This window comes from Falco naumanni, chromosome Z, assembly GCF_017639655.2.
Source record: "Falco naumanni isolate bFalNau1 chromosome Z, bFalNau1.pat, whole genome shotgun sequence".
NCBI lineage: Eukaryota > Metazoa > Chordata > Aves > Falconiformes > Falconidae > Falco > Falco naumanni.
Window position 1 is genome coordinate 56,182,996 of NC_054080.1, and position 20,653 is coordinate 56,203,648.

The 20,653-nt window shown below is 39.1% G+C and overlaps 1 protein-coding gene across 1 annotated transcript in view; it reads left to right on the plus strand.

Annotated features, from left to right (window-relative positions):
* The window catches only part of GLIS3 (GLIS family zinc finger 3), a 169,795-nt gene extending 153,684 nt beyond the window's left edge, over positions 1–16,111 (plus strand). The window contains exons 8-10 of the mRNA XM_040578861.1: positions 144–322; positions 10,515–10,694; positions 11,850–16,111. Of these exons, the coding sequence (XP_040434795.1) occupies positions 144–322; positions 10,515–10,694; positions 11,850–11,986 (496 nt within the window). The 3' untranslated portion in view covers positions 11,987–16,111. The remainder of the gene's footprint in view (positions 1–143; positions 323–10,514; positions 10,695–11,849) is intronic.
* Positions 16,112–20,653: the final 4,542 nt, after the last annotated feature.

Below are 20,653 nucleotides of genomic sequence, written 5' to 3' on the forward strand. Positions count from 1 at the left end.
TTTGAAAATTTCTCCGTATCTGGGCTTTTGGAAATCTGTATCTATGCTAAGTGCTAAGCATTACAGTGAACTGAGTAAAGTAGAAACAGTCTCTAGCTCTTATCTATTGGGTTTTTTACAGTTTTGTGTTTCTGAACTCCTAGGTTTGTTGCTCTGGCTCCTTCTTACCACATCAGCCCCCAGAGAATTTCAGTTCCACATCACGTGATGCAGAGACAGACTCCGCAACCTCCCCACCTTCAACAGCCTGCAGGAATGCCTCTAAAGACATACCAGCCAGCAGCAAATCCTTCTTTTCAACCAAATAGACTCCACATCCCAGGTAAGAAGGAAGAATCTTCATCACCGATGTTAGTTGTTTATCACTGCTGCTTCGTTTCAAATGAAATGCTTCAAGGGCTGGTGCTGCTATTTCAACGCACCTTTCCTTTTGAAAGACCCTGGAAAGCAGCCTTCAGGGCCCTGCCTTCAGACTTCCTTAAAATTCTTAGCTTAGTTAATTGTTGCTCATCTTATTATGGAGTTATGTGTTTCTCTTCAGACATTTTCAGAGCTGTTGTTGAAATAGAACTGCAAATAATTCTGTGATGGCCTCTGCTTTTAGTTTTTTAATGTTAGGCTTCTACTCCCTCCTGACTTTACACATAAAGTGTTACCAGGTTTTCAAGAGGTGGAGTATTTTTTTCCCTTGCACTTGTGGAATGTTTGAGACCTCTTCTTTTATTAGCATACATCTCTTACAGCTGTGTTCCTGCTTGCACTGTGGAAACAGCTTCTGCAAGACTTCTGTCTCCCTCTTTGTTCAACCAAGTATAAACTTCTGTAGCCAAGAAGAAAATTAACAGCAGCTGAAAACAATGTTAGGTTGTTTTGGGTTTTTTTCTAGCTGGTATGGAGTTTGAATGGTAATTATGTTAACATTTCAGAAATGTGTTGACAGCAGTAAGTAATGCTGTTTCCTTTCAACTGTTTAAATACATCATTTGCCATATTTACATATACAAGGTACATAGCACACTGGACTTTCATAGGCCTTGGGATTCTACTTTTTGATCAGGCTTCCTGAGAATTATCAGAATAGATATCTGTCCTGGTTTCAGCTGGGATAGAGCTAACTTTCTTCTTAGTAGCTGGTGTAGTGCTGTGTTTTGGATTTGATGTGAGAGCAATGCTGGTAGGACACAGACGTTTTTAGTTGTTGCTGGGTAATATTTAAACTATGTCAACACTTTTCGGTTCCTTGGGCCCTGCCAGCGAGAGGGCTGGAGGGGCAGGGGACATTGGGAGGGGACACAGCCAGGACAGGTGACCTGAACTAGACAAAGATGTATTCCACACCACATGATGCCATGCTGAGTATATAAACTGGGGGAAGAAGAAGGAAGGGGGGGACCTCTGGCATTATGGCGTTTGTCTTCCCAAGTAACCGTTATGTGTGATGGAGCCCGGCTTTCCTGGGGATGGCTGAGCACCCGCCTGCCCGTGGGAAGTGGTGAATTAATTCCTTGCTTCGCTTTGCTTGTGTGTGTGGCTTTTGCTTTACCTGTTAAATTGTTCTTACCTCAACCCTTGAGTTTTACCTTCCTTTCCGATTCTCCTCCCCACCCCTCTGGGTAGGAGGAGTGGGCGAGTGGCTGCATGGTGCTGAGTTGCCGACCTGGGTTAAACCACAACAGTCCTTTTTGGCACCCAACATGGGGCTCGAAGGGTTTGAGATAACAACAGATTTGACTGGAATGTGCTAGTTTGAATTTATAGCTGTTATTGCTGTTTAGCTATTAAGGGGCAGGTTTCTGTGCTGGCCATGGGGCTTGCTCGCCTTACAGTAATATTAGAGCCTAGTGCTCGTTATTGGCTGCTTCTTGCTTTCGCTGCTTGCTGTACTGCTGTACTGCTTGTCATCTCACCGTGCTGTGCCCGGGAACATTCTGATAACAGCCATGGCAATGCGCCGGGGCTGGCAGGTGGCCAGGGCATCGCTGCTGTTTCTGTGCTGCTGTACTGGGCAGGCTGGAACTCCAGTGTGAACTCAAGTCAAAGGGACCTGTGGATGAGCCCGTGTAGGAGCAGGACACCCCAAAGCACCTGTGGCCATGAATAAGTCCATGCCCAAGCAGGTATATCTTGGAGCGTCTGTGGCCATCATTATGTCTGTGCCACAGCAGATACACCTCTGAAGGAACTGTGGCCCAAGAGCAAGCCCATGTTGGAGAAGGTACACCTCGAAGCATCTGTGGCTGTGGATAAGTCCATACTGCAGTAGGTTCACCTTGAAGCATCAGTGGCTGTGCGTGAGTCATGCTGGAGCACCTCAAAGTGTGTGGCCGTGAATAAGCCCACGACAGAGCAGGTACAGCCCTGGAGGCAGCCAGGGGTAGGGCCACGCTGGAGCTGATTTACTTCTGAAGGGATTGTAGCTGTGGGTAGGGCCACAAGGAAACATCTTCAGAACACTAAGGCTTCTTTTATTTTCTTCCACTGATGGAAGCAGTCTTTTGAAGCAAAGGGATGAGACAGGACACTGAGGCATCTTGAAGAGTTTATGAGAGTAAGAGAGAGAAAGGAAGGTGCCAGTCCTGCTTTGTTCTTGTCATACTAGACCACACATGAGCAGATCTGAGCCAGGTACTTTTCTTCCAGGAGCTGGCAATCCTGTACATCACTGGTTAGTGCTAGAACATGAAATTTACCAATAGATGTAAAGAGTTATTGTTGGCTTTCTCTATTCTCTGATTAAAGTTGCACAAATAATCTAGAGCCAGCTGAGTACAGAATGAAATTTATTAATGTACTGTTCATTGTCATATGACATATATGAAGACATGACAGAACAAGTCCAATAAATTCCTAGTGTATGGGTATGAAGGGCTCAAGTTAGCCTTCCTATTTCCAACCTTTTACTTAGTTCCCTTTTATGCTGAATATTTGGCAAGAACTCATCTTTCAGAAAGGCATCCGGACATTAAAGTCTGTCTTCCTGCCTAAAGCAAAAATTGTCTTTGAGTGCATAGGTGGCTTTACCGCTCTCTTCCTGTCATGGTCACAGGAGCTTCAGTAATTGTAGAAGCCAGGATCACAACCAGTTGCTCCAAAGCTGAACAGTTTCCAAAGAATCCTGCCTCTCAGAGGCTCACTGATCATCTTGGATTAGTTGCTGCTCCACACAGGATTTGCACTGACCGGTGCAGCAAGCTCCATGTCTGCTTGGGCGTCTTCTCTTTAGGGCATACCAGAGTGATGCTACTGTGGTCCTGTCTTCCTCTGCTACAGTCCAAAGAGGATTTAAAAGGACAAAATACATGAGTCATTAAAACCATGATAGGATGAAGGCCCAGTAGAGACCCTCATCTGGGCTGATGTCACATATGGACTGAAGCCCTTTTCCAAATCCAAATTTAAGGTAGAGCTTAATGCTATCTTCTGAGTGGACCAAAAACCTGATAACGCCAAGGGCTTGGACCTCAAACCCGTACTTTACTTAACCCCACATTAGCATTACTGTGTTTGCCTCCCTGTCCTCGGAAAACCTATGTTAAAAAGAGACATTGCTGACAGGAATTACATACGTATGGATAGCAACTCAGTTGCACTTGTAAAGATCTCTGCACTTAAAACTAGTAGGAAGACAATGTGGGCTGAACTTTTAATTTATTTATTTATTTAGTGTTGAAAGATATAACACATTGCAATACAATAGCCACATTTGGGTGTTAAATGTTCTTTCAAAGATTAAGTAACCTATATTTGCTATAAGAGGTATTGTTCAGAATGTACTCCCTCCAACTTAAGCACATCTCTCTCACTCCTGTGTGCTACACTGAAAGTGTTTGCCCTGTGTGCCTGAAAGGCTTGCCTAAACTCTCCCTCTCAAAAACAAATGTTTCAAGAGTTCTTGGTTGTGTTTTCCCAGCAGCAATACAAAGATTGCCATCTTCTTTGGTCACATCATTATAATGTAGAAAAACACTATGGAGTTACCTCATCAGCCTGGACTAGTTGGTATACAGTTCAGAACCTGCCTTTTAATGGTATAAAGTGCTGTAGCTATAGCCACTTCAGCTCAGTCTGCTACCAAACAATGGTGATATCTTTGTCTTAATATGTATTCTTAAACTTGTCAACTCCATTTGAATTGTCTGTACTGAGGAAGAAAGAGTTTCATTGTCCAAAAGCTTTTTGAAGAAAACAAGTTCTAAACAGACTCCCTTACTGAAAGCCTAAGCATCTTAAAACTCATGGAAATCTCTGAGCACTATCCTTTAGAAAGAAATTATGCAGGAGATCCAAGACTGACAAGCCTCTTACATTTAATATCTACTTGTGCTGTGAAACTTCTTTTTCTTGGAAGAACATTGTTTAGTGTTCAAATTTCATTATTAGTTCAGAGTGATTCTCAGCATCAGATGCACAGTAATGTCAGAGAGGGCTTTTTACTGCCTTGGTTAATGTTATATAATAGACTATATATTCACTTTCCTTTCTCTTGTGAAAATCACAATTTCCTTTGCTGCGTGGGATGTTTGGAAGTGATGATGTTAGACAACTGACTGAGCTTAAGTGAAGCGCTTCTTTCCTTTCATTAGACAGTAGTGTCTTTTATTGGATTACCATATGCAGTAAATCTTAAACTATCCTGAACTGGAGACTGGCGTGATGACTTCCCAGCTTGATGCCATTGTACACCACTGTACACCATTGTACTGTGTCTTTGTAGACAGAATAGAAGACAGTACAGGTACTAGAAATCTGCAACAATTGGTCCAGGACCTGTATTGCACTGGTGAGTCTTTTCAGCTGAGAACAGCTACAGGGATCTCGGCAGAGGTACCTGAAGACAAAGGCATCTGCCGTGCACTAGCAGCTGCAAGAATAAGGTACTGCTGCAAGACAAGTCAGAAGAGAGGCATGAGGTATGAAAGAAAAGAACGGCAACAGAAATTCCTCCTCCACAGCGAGTGAGCTTCTTACAGTATAGAGTGAGGTAAAACTCCTTTGGGCATGGATGTAGCTGACTTGATTTTGGATGCTTCTGAGACTGAATATTTTTGCACTAGAAACCTGACTGTCCTTTAAAATTGTGCCTGTAACTCATGTCGTTTGTGTTTGTGAGTTAAGCTGATAACCAATGCTGGGTGAATAATGCAAGAAATAGAAAAGTCATGCAAAATATTCAGTGAAAAAAAGTTGCTATTTCTTTTAAAAAATTGTTAGCTGATATGAGTTAGCTATGCTAGTGTATCTATACAGGCAGCTCTACTGGTAACAGTTATCTTTTAATTTCAAATAATCAGATTTAAATAAATAGAAACATTTGTAGCTTTTCACATTTGCAAGTCAGTCTGGCAGCACAATACATAACTCATATCTCTGTCTTACTCTTTCTTTTCCTTTTGTTCTTCACACTCAGATGGTACCAAATGATTACGTGACGTTTGTGTAACTCACCTGGTGGAAACTGTAGAAATATACTGCAGAGGAATGCTATTTTGAAGTAGTTCAGGCCAAAGACAGCTGTATTTTTGACATACCTTAGCACTAAAGACTGCTGACCCCCGATGTGTATTTCTTAATGGCAGTTATAATGATTTTCTTTAGAAAATATTCTCTGTTTGTGGTGCCAGGCAGAGAGCTGACTGAGGAGGAAATAGATGTCCATCAGAAACATCCTACCTTATGGAAATTACAATTGTGGCAGTCATTCATTAGATATCTGTAATGAAATCTTTGTCCATATCAGTTCAATGGGATCAGGACTCTGTCACAAACTTATGTGGATCATGATTTCAGCTGTGAATTTGAGGTGGACTGGTACCTGGGATTTTCAGATGTTCAGTATCTCTCAGGGCAAGGCTGGTATGTGACAAAGAACAAGAACTTCTTGCTTTTAGAAGAGATTCTTGCAGTATAAATCTATTTTACTTATCATATTTAAAATTTTTCACTTTCCTAAGGAAATAATGCTATCATGCCAGAAAAAATAAGTGTTTATTCTGTCTTTTGACATTATGGACCTTGACTATAGTGTACTGGTTCAAAGAAACACAATTGACGTAAGCTTGTGCGTGTGTGTGTTTTAAATATCTTAATAACACAGCAACTGATAAAATCCAGAGTTGCAGTCTTGAGAAGAAAAGTTCGGTTGCTGGAACTTCATTAGCCAACCTGTTCGCCTTTTTTATTTTTCCAATGCTGCATGAAGACAGAAAACTGATGCTACAGGTAGTTCTTTAACAGATAATCTCAAATGAGGAGCCAGCTATGGTCAGGGTCTAGGGCCTGAATTGCATATGGTTTTATGTTATCCTATATTCAGCAGTAGTGTCGATGATCTTGGGCGTGGCTCCATATGAATAAAGGGAAGAGCTCCTGATACCAGTTTAGATTTTGCTGTAACATGTTCAAAGACTTCTACGCTGTGACCTGATGCACTGCAGAGGTGGACAAAGACATTTTGAATAGTGCTAAGTAACTGAGGGGAAGAGAATGATGTGTGCTTTGTTCTGCTCTTTCCTCTTTGTGGCTCTCCATTTTACAAGACAGGTATTTATGACACTGAATCATGAAAAGAACATGTATCTAGGAAAGTTGAATTAATTTCCTGTGCTCTCTTTCCATCTTAAAAAGTTATTTGGGGCTTTATCAGTTGATAAAAGTGCTTTTTGCACTTCTCTGGTTCTTTCTGCCATGTAGCAGTTAATGTACCAATGGGTCAAAGCTTGTAAGACTTTGCTAGACAATATGCTTTTGCTTAAGTAGGGAATGAGCAAACACAGAGGATGTGACTCGCATTAGGTCACCCCCAAGTAAGTAGTTTTTCTGCCAAGACTTCAGCTAGCCATAGTCAAAGTTACTGCCAGATTATTCTGCATCAAGAGCAGGATGCTGGGAGAAAGGCACAAATAGAGAATGAGCACAGAGCGACATGAAAGGACATTTCAGCATGTGTCTTGAAGGGTCTTGCCAGCTGGCTCAGACCACTCTAGATTGAAATGGTTGTTTCTGGTAACTAGACTGACTCAACAGTAAACTTGTACAGTGTGTCCTATTGCTGGTTGAGAGAAAAGTTGATTTAAAAACATCTTTAAGGAGGCAAAAACTGTCAATAGCTATGTAGCTTCCAAGTCCAGTGTTGTATTGCTGTTGTTTTTTCTTTCAATTTTATTTTACTGCAACTGATTCTTAAATGTCAGGACTGAATATTTAAGGATTGATGGGTTGTAAATTCCTAAGATGCTTTGCAGTCTGACTCAGTGTTGTTGCAGTTAATGTTTAAAAGGGAAAAAAAGATTGAAACTGTCATGTTACAGCTAGGGCTGCAAAGTGCTCACAGCCCCTGCCAAAGACAATGAAGACTGAGTGTTCAGCCTTTCTAGAGTGAGCACAGAATGCAAATTGTGCCTGCTGTGGAAGAGGAACTGTACTCCCACTTTTTATTTTTCTTTCTTTTTTTTTTTTCTCTCTTTTTCCTCTTTTTTCCCCTTTTTTTTGTATGAAGTCAAAATACACTTTATTTCATGCAGGTTTTCAGACACAAGACTGACAATTGTTTCAGTGTTCTTTTATGTAACTATTTGCCTGAGCTAAATTCTTGTTATCTATTTGTAAAGTAGGCATTTATCTTACTGTGTGGACACAGAAGTAACTTTCAAGTCTACTAAATAAAATGCAAATACTATGGTTTTGCTCACCATTGTTAGCTAGACCTCCCCATAAGGCCTTTTCTGAGTTCCTGGGTGCAGGTTCAGACTGTTTTTTTCTGTCCATAGTCCTGGCCTATTCTGATGCTTTAAAATACTAAGTTTTCTGTTTCAATTCAAGCACATATTATGCATGTGTTTTGCCATTGGAGACCACAGAAACTAGTCTAAAGAAAAAATAATAGAATCACGAAACTCCTAAATCATGCATCCTTCCTCCTGCTTGGCAGAAAATCAGTTATGTCACATAAAGTGATACAGCATGCTTTCCACTGCATCCTTCTCCTTTCTCCAGCTTTACTTATGAAAATGCATTATCTGTACATAAACACTTAGTGCAGCTTTAGTAAACAACAGCCCTGTGTGCATGCTTGCATAGGAAATTTAATGGAAATACACCTAGCTCCTAGCCACAATCCAGAAAATGTTTGCCACGTGGCTTATATTCATAACATGTTTCTAAGCGTAAACTATCCCTGTAAAGCAATTTGAGGTTGGAAAGTTTATTTGGATTGCAGTGTGAAACCACACCAATATAAAATCTTTATTTTTAAAATATTTTTTATTCAGAAGTTAAAACTAGATGCCCTATGCAAGACATTGCTGATTACTAGTAATGGATGAATAGGCCAATAGTTATGTTCAGGTGTCATACAATACGCAAGATATTTAGACATGTCGCTCTCAAATGCAGATAGGTTGTGATTCCATGTCTCATGCTTCTCCTAAAAGGATCTTCTCCGCTTATAATCTATCTTCTGGGAGTTCTCCTTGATCTTTCTGAACTGTTAAATGGTACCCAAAGGCCTTTTGTCATATGCTACTCACCCAAACATCTCATTACTTTTAGGGAGGGAGATGAGTTTTTAATCCTATCAATTAATTTGCTTACTGCTTGTGGTTTGGTCCTGCTCAAGGACATCAGTCGATCTCAGGCATGAAAGCTAAATGTCTGGTATAAGTATGCTTTCCTAATTACACAGTATGGATGTACAGAGGCTAATTCCTAAATACGTGGACGGATGAACTTGAGTTGGCTGGCCCTGTAACTATCCAAATTAGGATTCCTCATTCCCTCCTAGTACTAAATGCTCTTTGAAGTCAAATACGTGAATATTTATAATCACTGAAAGGTTTCTGTGATTATACTGAAGGTATAATCACAAGGTTTCCTCCTTTTTTATAATGTCCAACAGACGATAAACAGATGCCTAAGGAGAGGGGAGTAATTCAAGTTCCTGAGTTGTAAGCCAGTATCTGCAGTACGGAGTTTAAATATAGAAGATGCACTAAATGGTATTTTTCAACCCCTCTTTTCTGCCTTTTTTACCTTTTTTTCTGTTGTTAATGTTTTAAGTGTTTAGGGAAGGTTTTCTTGTTGTTGCTTTTTGTTGATCTTTCTACACTAAAAGGAAGTTCAGCTGGAAGGACTTTGTCAGATGGGTGTTGGTTAACTAGACTGGCTAGAGGAAGCAGCCCTGCATGTCAGCTTTTTCTATTGACAGTAATGTCTCTGGAATACACTTGAGACACAGGAAATTCCTTAAGATGCTTTCTGAGGTAGGGTGTAATTTTTCTGACAGTGGTGTCTTGGTATAACTTACCACAACATATTCTTCATTGAGAGAACAGCACACCAGCCCTTAGGCAATAAGCTGTTTGCTAATAAAATCTTCAGAGGCTGTATCACTCCTGGGCCTATTTTTGGATAGTCAATACAATTTCTGTGTAACACCTTGGAGGTAATGCACTGTCTTTTTCCTTTTTCCTTTATGCATGGAAAGAGAGTGGTGAGAACAAGAAGCCACAGCACTGGCAGAGAGAAGCTTGATTCACATTTGTTCTTAAAAGAAAAAATATGTATATATTGTAATACTGAATTTGTAACGGTTTCATTTCTGATATATACTCTAAGAACATATTATAGAAGACAGAAATAAATGCATACCAAGTCATTTACCTATAAAAGCCATCCTTCAGACTCTGAGCAAAATCTCCAAAGATTAGACTAGCATAATTTTCTTAAAGGGGAGAGAAGACCCTCCTTCCATGAGAAAAATCTGGCCAACCTACTGCAGAACATCCGTCTGTGCTTCTTAGATTGCATAGATGTCCCTGTTTTGGTATGGATTCAATGTGAATTTACTCATTGCTTATATGCCTCTTTCACATACCACTTAAGGAACAAAAAACAACTTGAAGAACAAAAACCCTGGTGGGGATTTTTTATGTCATGTGACACAGTGGTCTTGGTTCTCTTCCATATGGACTCATTGCTACAAATGAGTGGGTTAGACTCACGCTGTATGCAGAAACAGCAGGCTCCATGGATCACCAGCTAGCAGCCCTTCTGAGTCTCGTATGCATGTCCCCACTATCAGCCAGCTGTCTCGGCATCAGTGACAGGCCTCCAGATTTTATTCAGACCTTAGGTATTGTTCCTTAATTTTGGATCAAGTATTTTCTTAGTTTTTTCTAGCAGCAGGCCAATGTAAAATCTGGAGAGTACCAGTTCAGACAGCAGGACTGCAGAGTAAAGGGAGAAATTTCCTGAAAAATTTCAGCTACTAGCCAGGCAGTGCCTCTCAGAAGTCATGCTAGAATCAGGATGTCCATGAATTGGATTGTATTCAGAATTAGTAGCAACTGGAGGAAGTCTTAGCTTCATATGTAAGCTGCTTTATTGATGGAAAATAAATGAAGTCCTGGTGCTGCTACAATTGAGGTTTTTATAATTTTCATGGCCACGGTTCCACATGCTATCTCTTGTATCTCTGTCCAGGTCTTTTACTGACCAGTTTCTTCTCCTTGTTGTAGGTTTTGGGCAGCTTCAGACTTTCAACCCTCCACATTATGCTGACACTCAGAAGAATATGCAACATGGTGATTCTTGCAATATGGTTCCTCCTTTTGAAGACTGCTTAGTTCCCACATCAGGGGACCAGGCAGAGCTTGGCATTTTCCATAGAACTATTTCAGCTCATTCTGGTGTTACAGGTAAATGATAGTTGGGGACTTTGTGGACAGTTGCATACAGTTTGTATGCAAAGTAGTACAGACTGGCAGATCTGCTTGACCTCTATATGTGACTGGGACCTATCATGACAGACTTGCGCCTTTGCAAAGAGGAGATGGTTTTCAGACCTTTGTGTATTGGTTGGTGCTGGGGCCCAGTCACCATGGGTCACAGTAACATCTGGCCTGTGTACAGACGGCACACTGCTGAGGGCTTCTCAAGGTTCTGACTGGTAGCGGTCAGTCACTAGCTCGTGCGTTTGCTTTGGAATACAGTCCTTTGAGCCCTATGTGATATTTGCATAGCCACTCCACTCTGCTGTGAGTATTGTAGCAGGGACCTGAGATAATTCAAACCACTGATTTTCTTCATGCATGTTTGATTTTTCACAGTCTTGAATTTCACTTACTCACATTTCCACGACAAGAACTACCTGGGTGCCTACTATTCTGTGCACTCTTGATTGACTTAGTCTCTGCCTAGCTGAAAATTGCAGTCCCTAGCTGAAAGGGGGGCTTGCATGCCGCTCTGGAAAAATCGAAGTTACCTATGTGCAGATAGAATCAGCACAAGACAGTGGGCCTAATTTTAGGGCCTACACACAATTGATGTCCAAGTCTTTTACTGTCCTTCCACACAGGATAATTTCACTTAACAATTACTGTGCTTTGAAATCTCTTTTACGTCTTGATCCTTCAGAGTGCCTTAAAAACTCAATGCACCTATAACTTCAAAGAGGCATCTTGCAGTATGTAAAGAGATAAACCAAAAGATGGGAGTTTTTCTGCAAACAGTGACTCTTGTGCTTACTACGGTTGCTTGTAAATGTTAGTCATTTCTGTGCCAGGGTCCACTTTACAGCGAATGAGCTCTACCATATTTTGTTGCCTCTTACCATGTGTTGGTTATGATGAAACTCAATAAGCAAGCATGAAGTTTATTTTTAAAATTATCACAATTTTATCACCTTGGTAAGCAGTGAGTTATGTAAGTATTAATTTCATACATATGTTGGCTTGTTTGGTTTGTTTATCTATTTGTATAAAAGCCATTTCCAGTTCTCTGCTTAAGTATTAGGGTATTCTCCATGATATACAGTTACCCTAGTTAATTAATTAATTTTGTGTTTTTTCCAGCTTATGACTTCCCAGCAGGACCCATAGGTATCTTTGGTGATTCACCTTGCAGCATGCCTGAGGATAGCAATTTCCTACAAGTAAATGCAGTGGATCATTGTTCAAGCCAGTTTTCATCTGTCTACACTGAAGGTTAAAGTAAAATAAATCTAGTTACAAGAGCTTGATTCCATTTCATCTTGCCCTGCTGATACTGCTCTACAAAATTTTTCTCTCTATGAAACTGCAATGTATGTATGGGGATATGGGTTGATATACATACATAATAGAGAGGAAAAAAGAATCACTGAGCATTCATCACGTAATCAAGCAGTCAACTGAGGAGTGTTTGGAGAAAGCAAGCTTTGCCAAAACCTTAGGAATTGTTTCTTTTCTTTTCATCTGTGGTACAGCAACTCCACTTTTTTTCTTCTTTATTCTTTATAATTTATCAAAGGGAATTCACAGACTGAATGAGAAAACTGCTTGTTGGATGTAATCCTTTCGAGCTGAATGGGTGGACTTACTGAAGAATACAGCTTTAGAAAAATCCTTTTTTAAAAAAAAAAAAGGAAAAGAAGTAAAGCCAGAGCATATTACAATATTTCAAAGGCACACAGCTCTTTGCACAACCTGTTTGCATATGATGCTTCCAAAGTTAAACACACACCAGCATCAAAAAGGAACAGAAATTAGACATATATCCTGATGCTACCCATTGGAGGCATTGGTGCGGCTTCTTTTTTGAGCCAAAGATCATTGGTACTGGATCTCTTACAGGCCTCGGGTTAGGTGTCTTTTCCTTCCCTCTGTGTTTTAAGCCATACAATATGGCTATTGATGTTTTTCCAATATTCCTTCTGACCCAGTGCTTTATGCAATGAATAAGAAGAGTTAAATGCACTACATGAGAAGGTACATGGACTTTGTCTATATTTAGTCCAGCTGCTAGATAAGAATATTTTAACTTTCTCTTGATTTTTAATTATATTGTAGAGCTTTATTGCTGTATATGCTGTAGTACTCCATAGAAAGGTTTAAACTACCCCATAGAAAAGATTCTTCCTTAAATTCCACAGATTTTTTTTAAAAACAATCTGTACTGATTCAATTAAATTCTTGTTGCCCAAACATTTTTCATTTCCATAACACTTTTTCAGGAAGAAGAACTACTCTTAAGTTTGCTGTGTTCCCTCTGGTTATTTATAGATGTAAAACTGAAGTGGTTTTGTGGTTTTGATTTTTCTACTCAGTGTCAGGCTGTGGTCCTTGAATTTAGTCCAGGATTCAAGCAAACGAGGTGGCCTTTTGTGAAAGGTAGGCATGTATGAGTTTTGCAGTGGAGATGTGTTATCGCTGTGATCCTGTATGCCTTGGGAGCAACTCTTACATTATGTAAGACTGAGGTTTTAGGTTATTAATCCCTGTTCATATATTTTGTGGACTACTTACTGTGTAATGTGCATCTTAATATTCTCATGTGACCTGATTTAAGAAAAAGGACAAGAATCCAAAGTTCATTCTCACAAGCTAGACCATAACTATGCTTCTGAAATCAGTCTAGAAAGATAAATTTTTAAATGTGCTTGTAAAAACATTTTTTCATCTTGAGAAGCATTTGAGAGTTGATGAATGCAGTTTGAATTAAATTCATAATTTAATTTCCCATTATGTTGCATAGATTAATTTACAGCCAGATGTTTATGAACACTGGCAATCTTTTGAGATTTACATTCATGAAGTATATTCTTATATACAAGCATATGTGCTTAGATATTTAATGGAGAGATTTTCATCCAACCAATGCAAAGAATATATGGACAAACCATGCACATAAATGATGTATAATAAGAAGTAATATGGCTTAAATACAGATAATTCTGTTCTAAATTCTTCCCCCTTTATTCTGTTTCTCAGATCACACGTGAATGTGTCCCCCTGTTTCAGTTTGCAATAGAAGGTCTAGTTTTTACTATATGTGGTTTGCATTGGGTTAAGTGACATCAGGCTTCCATACACAGCCAAACATACACAGGCAAAAGGACAGTCCTTTTGCATTAGTGTATGATCTAGCCCAGTGCCTTGACAGCAAGTTTCACTTTTTAATAAAGCTTTAATTTTGTCCTATCTTAAAGCTGATTCTGTGGCCACTGCACATGCATAACTTGCTTAAACAGGAATAATTAGGCACCCTGAACTCTTAAATTTCAAAGGTATAGGGCTATGTTTTGTTCCACCTAAGTCAGTAATGGCAGGAGCAGGCCCAGTGTGGACATATGCATGTATGTGTACATACATACTTTTGTATATATAAATCTCTCAAGTTCCTTTTAATTACATGGTTGTCCAGAATTTGTCACTTGCTGTGTATGAATCTGAAATATTGTTGCTGACCTCAGATCTATAGTACCTTGACTTTTAAATCTTTTTAAATACTTTTCCTAGTATCTCAATATACAAGCTGTCCAGTAAACAGGGAGCTTATACATCATGAAAGATCCTGACCAAAGGGAAAGTGGGAATACAGAATTCAAAAAGGGTATTAGTAATTCGGAGGTTCATCAGTTATATTTAAAAAAGGAATATTTTGCAAGTCAGTCAGTCATTCCTTCATATATATATTACAGCTTTCTATGAGCCTTAATCTTAAAAAGAAGGAGCTGGAGTAGTCAATTTAAGCGTGTGAGAGTGGGCTACCAGTCTGTAAAAAGGTACACCTTTGTTTACTTCTGTATCAAAGACAAAGAGGATTCTTCAACTATTTCATTATTCTCTTTGGAGTCAGACTGACTTTGGGGCATCAGCTCATATCACTGAGGGCAGTTATTTAAAAAAGAATCATTTTATCTCATGTGTTTTGGGTATTTAAATAGGGAATCATGTTTGTCACATGTTACAATGAAAAATGGTGCTTGTGAAAATACATTGCATAATGCCAGTTACTGTCTTATATGCAAATACTTGTGCCTCAGTGATTTTTGTGTTGCTATTTTACTTGCTGGATTGTTAACTTTCTAAAGGGATTCATATCTAAGAGATGAAGTTATTTTAGACTACGAACATTAAATAATATTCTAATGAAATTATTTACATCATTATTTTATACAATTATCTTGTTTTCAGACTCAAATTGTCTATTTATATCTGCATTAGAAATGGGTCTACACTGGAGTTTAAAATACAGTTTCAAAGTGCATGTGTACGTGGCTGAGTGTATGAGTGCATGTGTGTACTTGGATCTCCCTTTCTATGTATATATACATTTATATATACACACACATAAATAGAGGTGTTATGGTTTACTAATACCGGATGCTGAAGTATTGCAGTGCTAAGGCCATCTGTCACATTGAATTTTGTTTTCAACTTTCTTTGAAGAGGTGTGAATGAGTGAAAAATTGCATTTTAACTGTTTATTCCCTGTTTTTTCTGTGTAATATTATAGCTGATTTTTAAACCAGCACCTTTTTGTGTGAAATTTTGTTGGTTTGGTTTGGGTTTTTTATATTTCCTAGGAACAGATAAAACAAAAGAGAGAGATCACAATTTAAAATTAGCTGAGTGGTCTTATATTTAAAAAAAAATAATCCCTTTATTCTGTACAGAAAGCAGCATCTTGTGTAACATTTTTTTACAAAAAGCACTTTGGTGAGAAGAGAAAGTGGGAGTATGTTTTTCCTAAACCTTACACAGTATTCTACATATTTATACATGCTTATATACACACATATGAACTCCATTTGCCATGCTGTACGTCTGGCTGATATGTGCTCTAAAGACGTATCTATTGCATACCATGAAAAAATAAATTTTTTTAAAAGAATTTATTACACTTTTTTTCTCTACTAGTATGTATAATTTCATGATTTGTTACAGTTATTTTTCATATAATCCTAAGTTATTTTTGTCCTGGTTCATTAAATTCTTTTTTATGTAAAATGTAAATTGAAAGGTGTATGTGCATGGGACAAAATAAAACCAGAAAACTAACTCAATGACATGACCAGTAGAACATCTTACTGTGAGATGCCTTTAGACTGCTCCAGCCATTGTCCTTCACCATAAAACTACTAGTATTTGTATGTATTACTATAATTAGAAACAGAAATATAAAAGAAAAAAAAAACAACTCAGAAGTTTCTTCTAAAAAACACTTGGGTTAGAGTTCGAAGTCTGTATTTAATTAATGTTATAGTAAGGCTAGAGATTTGTAGAGATAAATGAGTGCCTCAGCGTGTGTTTACACCCTGGGTGGAGACAAAATAAAAGAACATTTAATTACATTTTTTGTGCTGTGATAGTTTTCTTTGCCATCTTTGTTTATGTTGTTCTACAATACAAAGGGATTTTGCTTTTCTGTCTGGTTATTGTTTCTAACATACTCCAGCGATTAATTTATTTCAAAGCATTTAATATAAGGAAAAGAGCATTTCTTTTTACTGTGCATTAGGCAAAGTGCTAACAAAAGACAGAAAGATGTTGATGCATGCTAATGTCCAAATTGTCCAAAAAGCATCCTAAGAGTCCAGCATGCTTAGGAAATAAGAGGTTGTCTTGTATACCCATAAATTAGTCTAGAAATCTGACAAAATTAAACTAATAAAATAATTAAGTGCAAAAAAATCCTGTTATATGTTTGCAAAGGGACCTTTGAAAATAATGGTCCAAGCTGATTTAAGTATGAAAATATTACAAAGGTTGGTTCTGAGTCAACCTCTGTTGAGCAGAACAAAAACTAGTAACCCCCAGCTCACTGACTGATACACATGTGATATTAGTAGAGCTTTACAAAAATTGAACTTTGCCCAGTGCGTTCTTCCTTACACCGTGTCTTAATTTTATGTAGGAAACTTGGCCCTTGGTTTAGCAAATACTGTTAGTGAATCCTGCAAGCTACCATGAAGAACTGAGAGTTGCTGAATTCAAGTGTTTCAGAACTCAATTTTTCTTTTTGGTGGAGAGGAAGCCCTTAAAAAGAACTATACACGTTCCCTATGTAGTGGGGAGTACCATACCTTGAAGTACCTCAAAGCCATGTGCTTTTCTCTGGATGCCTGGGCTGTATCAGTTTTTCATGATGTTCTGCAAACCCTCCTATAGCAAAATAGTGAACTGTGATAAAGAAATTATGTGACAACTACATTCCTTCAGAGAACATAATTTCTGAATGAAAGTTTTCTGAACTTTTTATTCTATATAAAGTGTTGGTATTTGGTTTTTTCCGTATTTCAGAACAAACCCCCATTTTGAAACACCAGAATTTCTCACAAGGTGGAAATTTGGCATGGGGGAGTATCATTTCATTGCTTTTATGTAGTTATAGGAGTTCTCCTGTGTATTGTGCCAAAGCCGCACTGTATTCCTGAATTTATACCCACTCTGCCGTAATGGAAAATCGTTCAATAAAGCTCTGTTTGCCACATAGCTATCTCCTTCAATAAAAGGGAAAAAACATCTTCCATTCTGAATATGAATCTATTCATATTTACTGCACCTACTTACAAGACACCTTGTGTTTGAAATAAGAGTGACTATGTCTGTTTGAAAAAACTTTCCATTGTTCTAGGCCATAATCCTCAGGAAAATGCTTCTTCACAATCATGCGGTTTCCTACCTTGGATCACTTTAGCACCCCAAATAACATCAAATGCATTTTGAATTACCTGATTTTTAAACTCTGTCTGTAAACCACTGTAAATACGCCTCCTCAAGAAGCAGCTTTATAAAGCTTCTGTCTCCCATAACAGACAGGCTCAAAGTCGCCAACTTCTGCATGACTGTGTATACTCACTCCCTGCAATATATAGTTACAGGAAACAAAATGGTAATATTACAGAACAAAAAATGTTAGCTTTTTAAGGTTGCTGTGTCTCCTTCCAAAATGTTAATTAATTTTTTTTCCTCTACCTTCCCTGAAACGATGTTTTCATTTAAAAGGTAAGTATGAAAAGTCCTTTTACCACATCTTCCCATGCCATTTATAGATTTACAAGCAAAGCAAATTTACCCAGCAGTCAGTATCATTAATGATTCACAAATGAGATGGGCTAGTTCAGTGAACTGTAACAAAGAACACCTTTCTATGTGTCCAGTTAAAAGTTCCAACATACCTTTTTTATAACTAGAAAATGCAAACCTCATGTATGGCTATAACTAAGTACATGGGACAAAGCATTACAGTACATCTAGGTAGACAGAAGAAAATATAACCATTTCCTCAATATCATGCATTTTCCCATTTTGACTAAAAATGTACTTGAACCTGCCAAGTGAAGCACACTGCAGGCTTTGCTACACATGTAAATCATCCGTATTCAGGTATTCCAGGAATGGACACAGTGAGGCTGATTAAGGTTATGAAAAACAGGGTGATCTGGCCTCCTCATTCCCTGAAAATTCTCTGAAGATTCCAGCATAAATCTGTTGGAAAAACCAAACAAAGTTGCTGCTAGAACTGTGGCTGATATATTACAGTCAGAATTACAAGACTGACAGTATTATGATTTCACTTGTTAGCCCACCGCTTTGCATAGCACACTATATCTACCTTTGGTTGCAGGAAGAGGAAGGATACTTTGCTTTAAAGGAAGTTAAATTAGTAGTGCCTGAGTGATGATCCTAAACAAAAGCTAAAGCAGTAATACTGGATCAGTTTATCCATCAAGGAAGTGAGAATAGTGTTAGATGGCACCATTATTGCACTAAACTCATGATCAGTTTTACTTCTACCCATTAAGAAGTCAAAACATTTCTGCAAAATGGAGAAATTAAAGTTTGCTGAAGCGACTGGAGACTAGTCTGGCCCAGGGCAGCCTGCAGCCTGCAGCTCTCCCAAACGTGCTTTCTGCACAGATCAATGGCTTTTTGTGCCACCTGAGAATGCCACTACAGAAAGGATCCTCAGGAAGCTGGCCAGCTGGGTTTTACACTGGGCTTGAGAGGCTCATGGTCACTGAGAAAAGCCAAAGCTGCTGGGTGTAATTCTGACTACCTGTACTAGACAATCACAGAATCACAGAATGATCAGGGCGGGATGGGACCTCTGGAGATCATCTAGTCCAACACTCTACTAAAGCAGGTTAATCTAGAGCAGGTTGCAGAGAGCTGTGTCCAGGTAGATTTTGAATGCCTCCAGAGGAGACTTCACAGGCTCCCTGGGCAGCCTGCTGCAGCGCTCTGTCACCCTCAAAGGAAACAAGTTCTTCCTCGTATTCACTTTTTGTGTTGCAGTTTGTGCCCATTGCCCCTTGTCCTACCTGTTATTTGATACTACTGTAAAGAGCCTGGCCCCATCCTCTTGACACTCGCCCTTGAGGTAGTTGTAGACATTGATAAGGTCCCCTCTCAGTTTTCCTTACTCCATGCTAAAGAGGCCCAGCTCTCTCAGCCTTTCCTCATAAGGAGGATGCTCCAGTCCCCACATCACCTTCATAGCCCTCCACTGGGCCCTCTCCAGTAGCTCCCTGTCTCTTTTGAACTGGGGAGGCCAGAACTGGACACAGCACTCCAGATGTGGCCTCCCCAGGGCAGAGCAGAGCGGGAGGATCAGCTCCCTGCCTCTGCTGGCCATGGTCCTCCTAATGCACCCCAGGATCCCACTGGCTGCCTTGGCCACCAGGGCACACTGCTGGCTCATGGGAAAACTGAAGGAGAAACCTAGTATCTGGGTTTTGCCCAATAAATGCAACAGATTGTATAAAATGAATTCCCACTGGACAGCTAGATACTTATTATTATTACTGCTGCTTCTTGGTGTTTGATGGCTTTTGGATATTCTTTTATGCTAAAGTTAGCACTAAGAAGAGGAAAAAAGGTTTTCCTAATGTGTCTTGTCGCTTCTGAACTCATTGTTCAGAAAATCTTCCTGACAAATCACACTGAACATTTTACTCATTTTGGGGCTGCACAAATGTGAATGAGTGTACCCCTCTGCTTGAAGCAAAAGGTAACTAGAATAACTGATGTTGCCCTAAGCTTTATGTCCTGATTGAAAACCGTACTCAAGGGTAGATTTGAATGGAAGTTTGGGTTTAACCTAAAAGCAAAAAGAAATCACTGACATGTTCAGGTGCTTTTTGCCAATTTGTTTCAAAACATACCACAACTAAAGCACCTGAAGGCAGACATGGAATTTCTATCCAATTACTTTATATAGTATTTTTTGGTTTTAAGCTAATTGTGGAATCAAGATCAGGGTATGTTAGAAAACCTCAAACACAATGAGTAGTGTCATGCTGCTTTTACCAAGATCCACTGGGAAACAGGGGTCCTGTGAATAGGAAAACTACACCTCCTTGCTTGCGTAGTGTGTGGAATGTGGCCTGCCATGTCATAGGAGGCATCATTGCTCCGGTGAGGATGAAGTCATTGGTAAACACATAGGTCTTTAAAGAATCAAAGGGCAAAGGAGGTGGTAGATCTATAACCTGGTTTTCCACTTGAAAATAGTAACAAACATTTAATCTGCAATGGAAGGGTCCTAATAAATCGGTTTCAATTGCAAACAGAAGTATCATTATAGCAAGCCTGCAGTAGCAGGGAACCAATCACAGGCAATTGGAACTAATTTTAGGCTCATGAGCATTAATTTTTTCAGGGAAAAACCAGTTATAGTACAAATACAACCAAACCCTATATATTTATAGAGACACAGGAAGGAAATGCAGGAATTGATAAAAGCTTTTCCCTTTCAAAGGTCTCAAGACTCCTTCCTAAAACATTAACCTTCATTTGGAGTTGGAGTTGCCAGTAGTGTTTGTAAGACTATCAGTTATATAGTTTCAGTCCAGATCAAGCCATTGCAAACATCATCAAACCCAGAAACT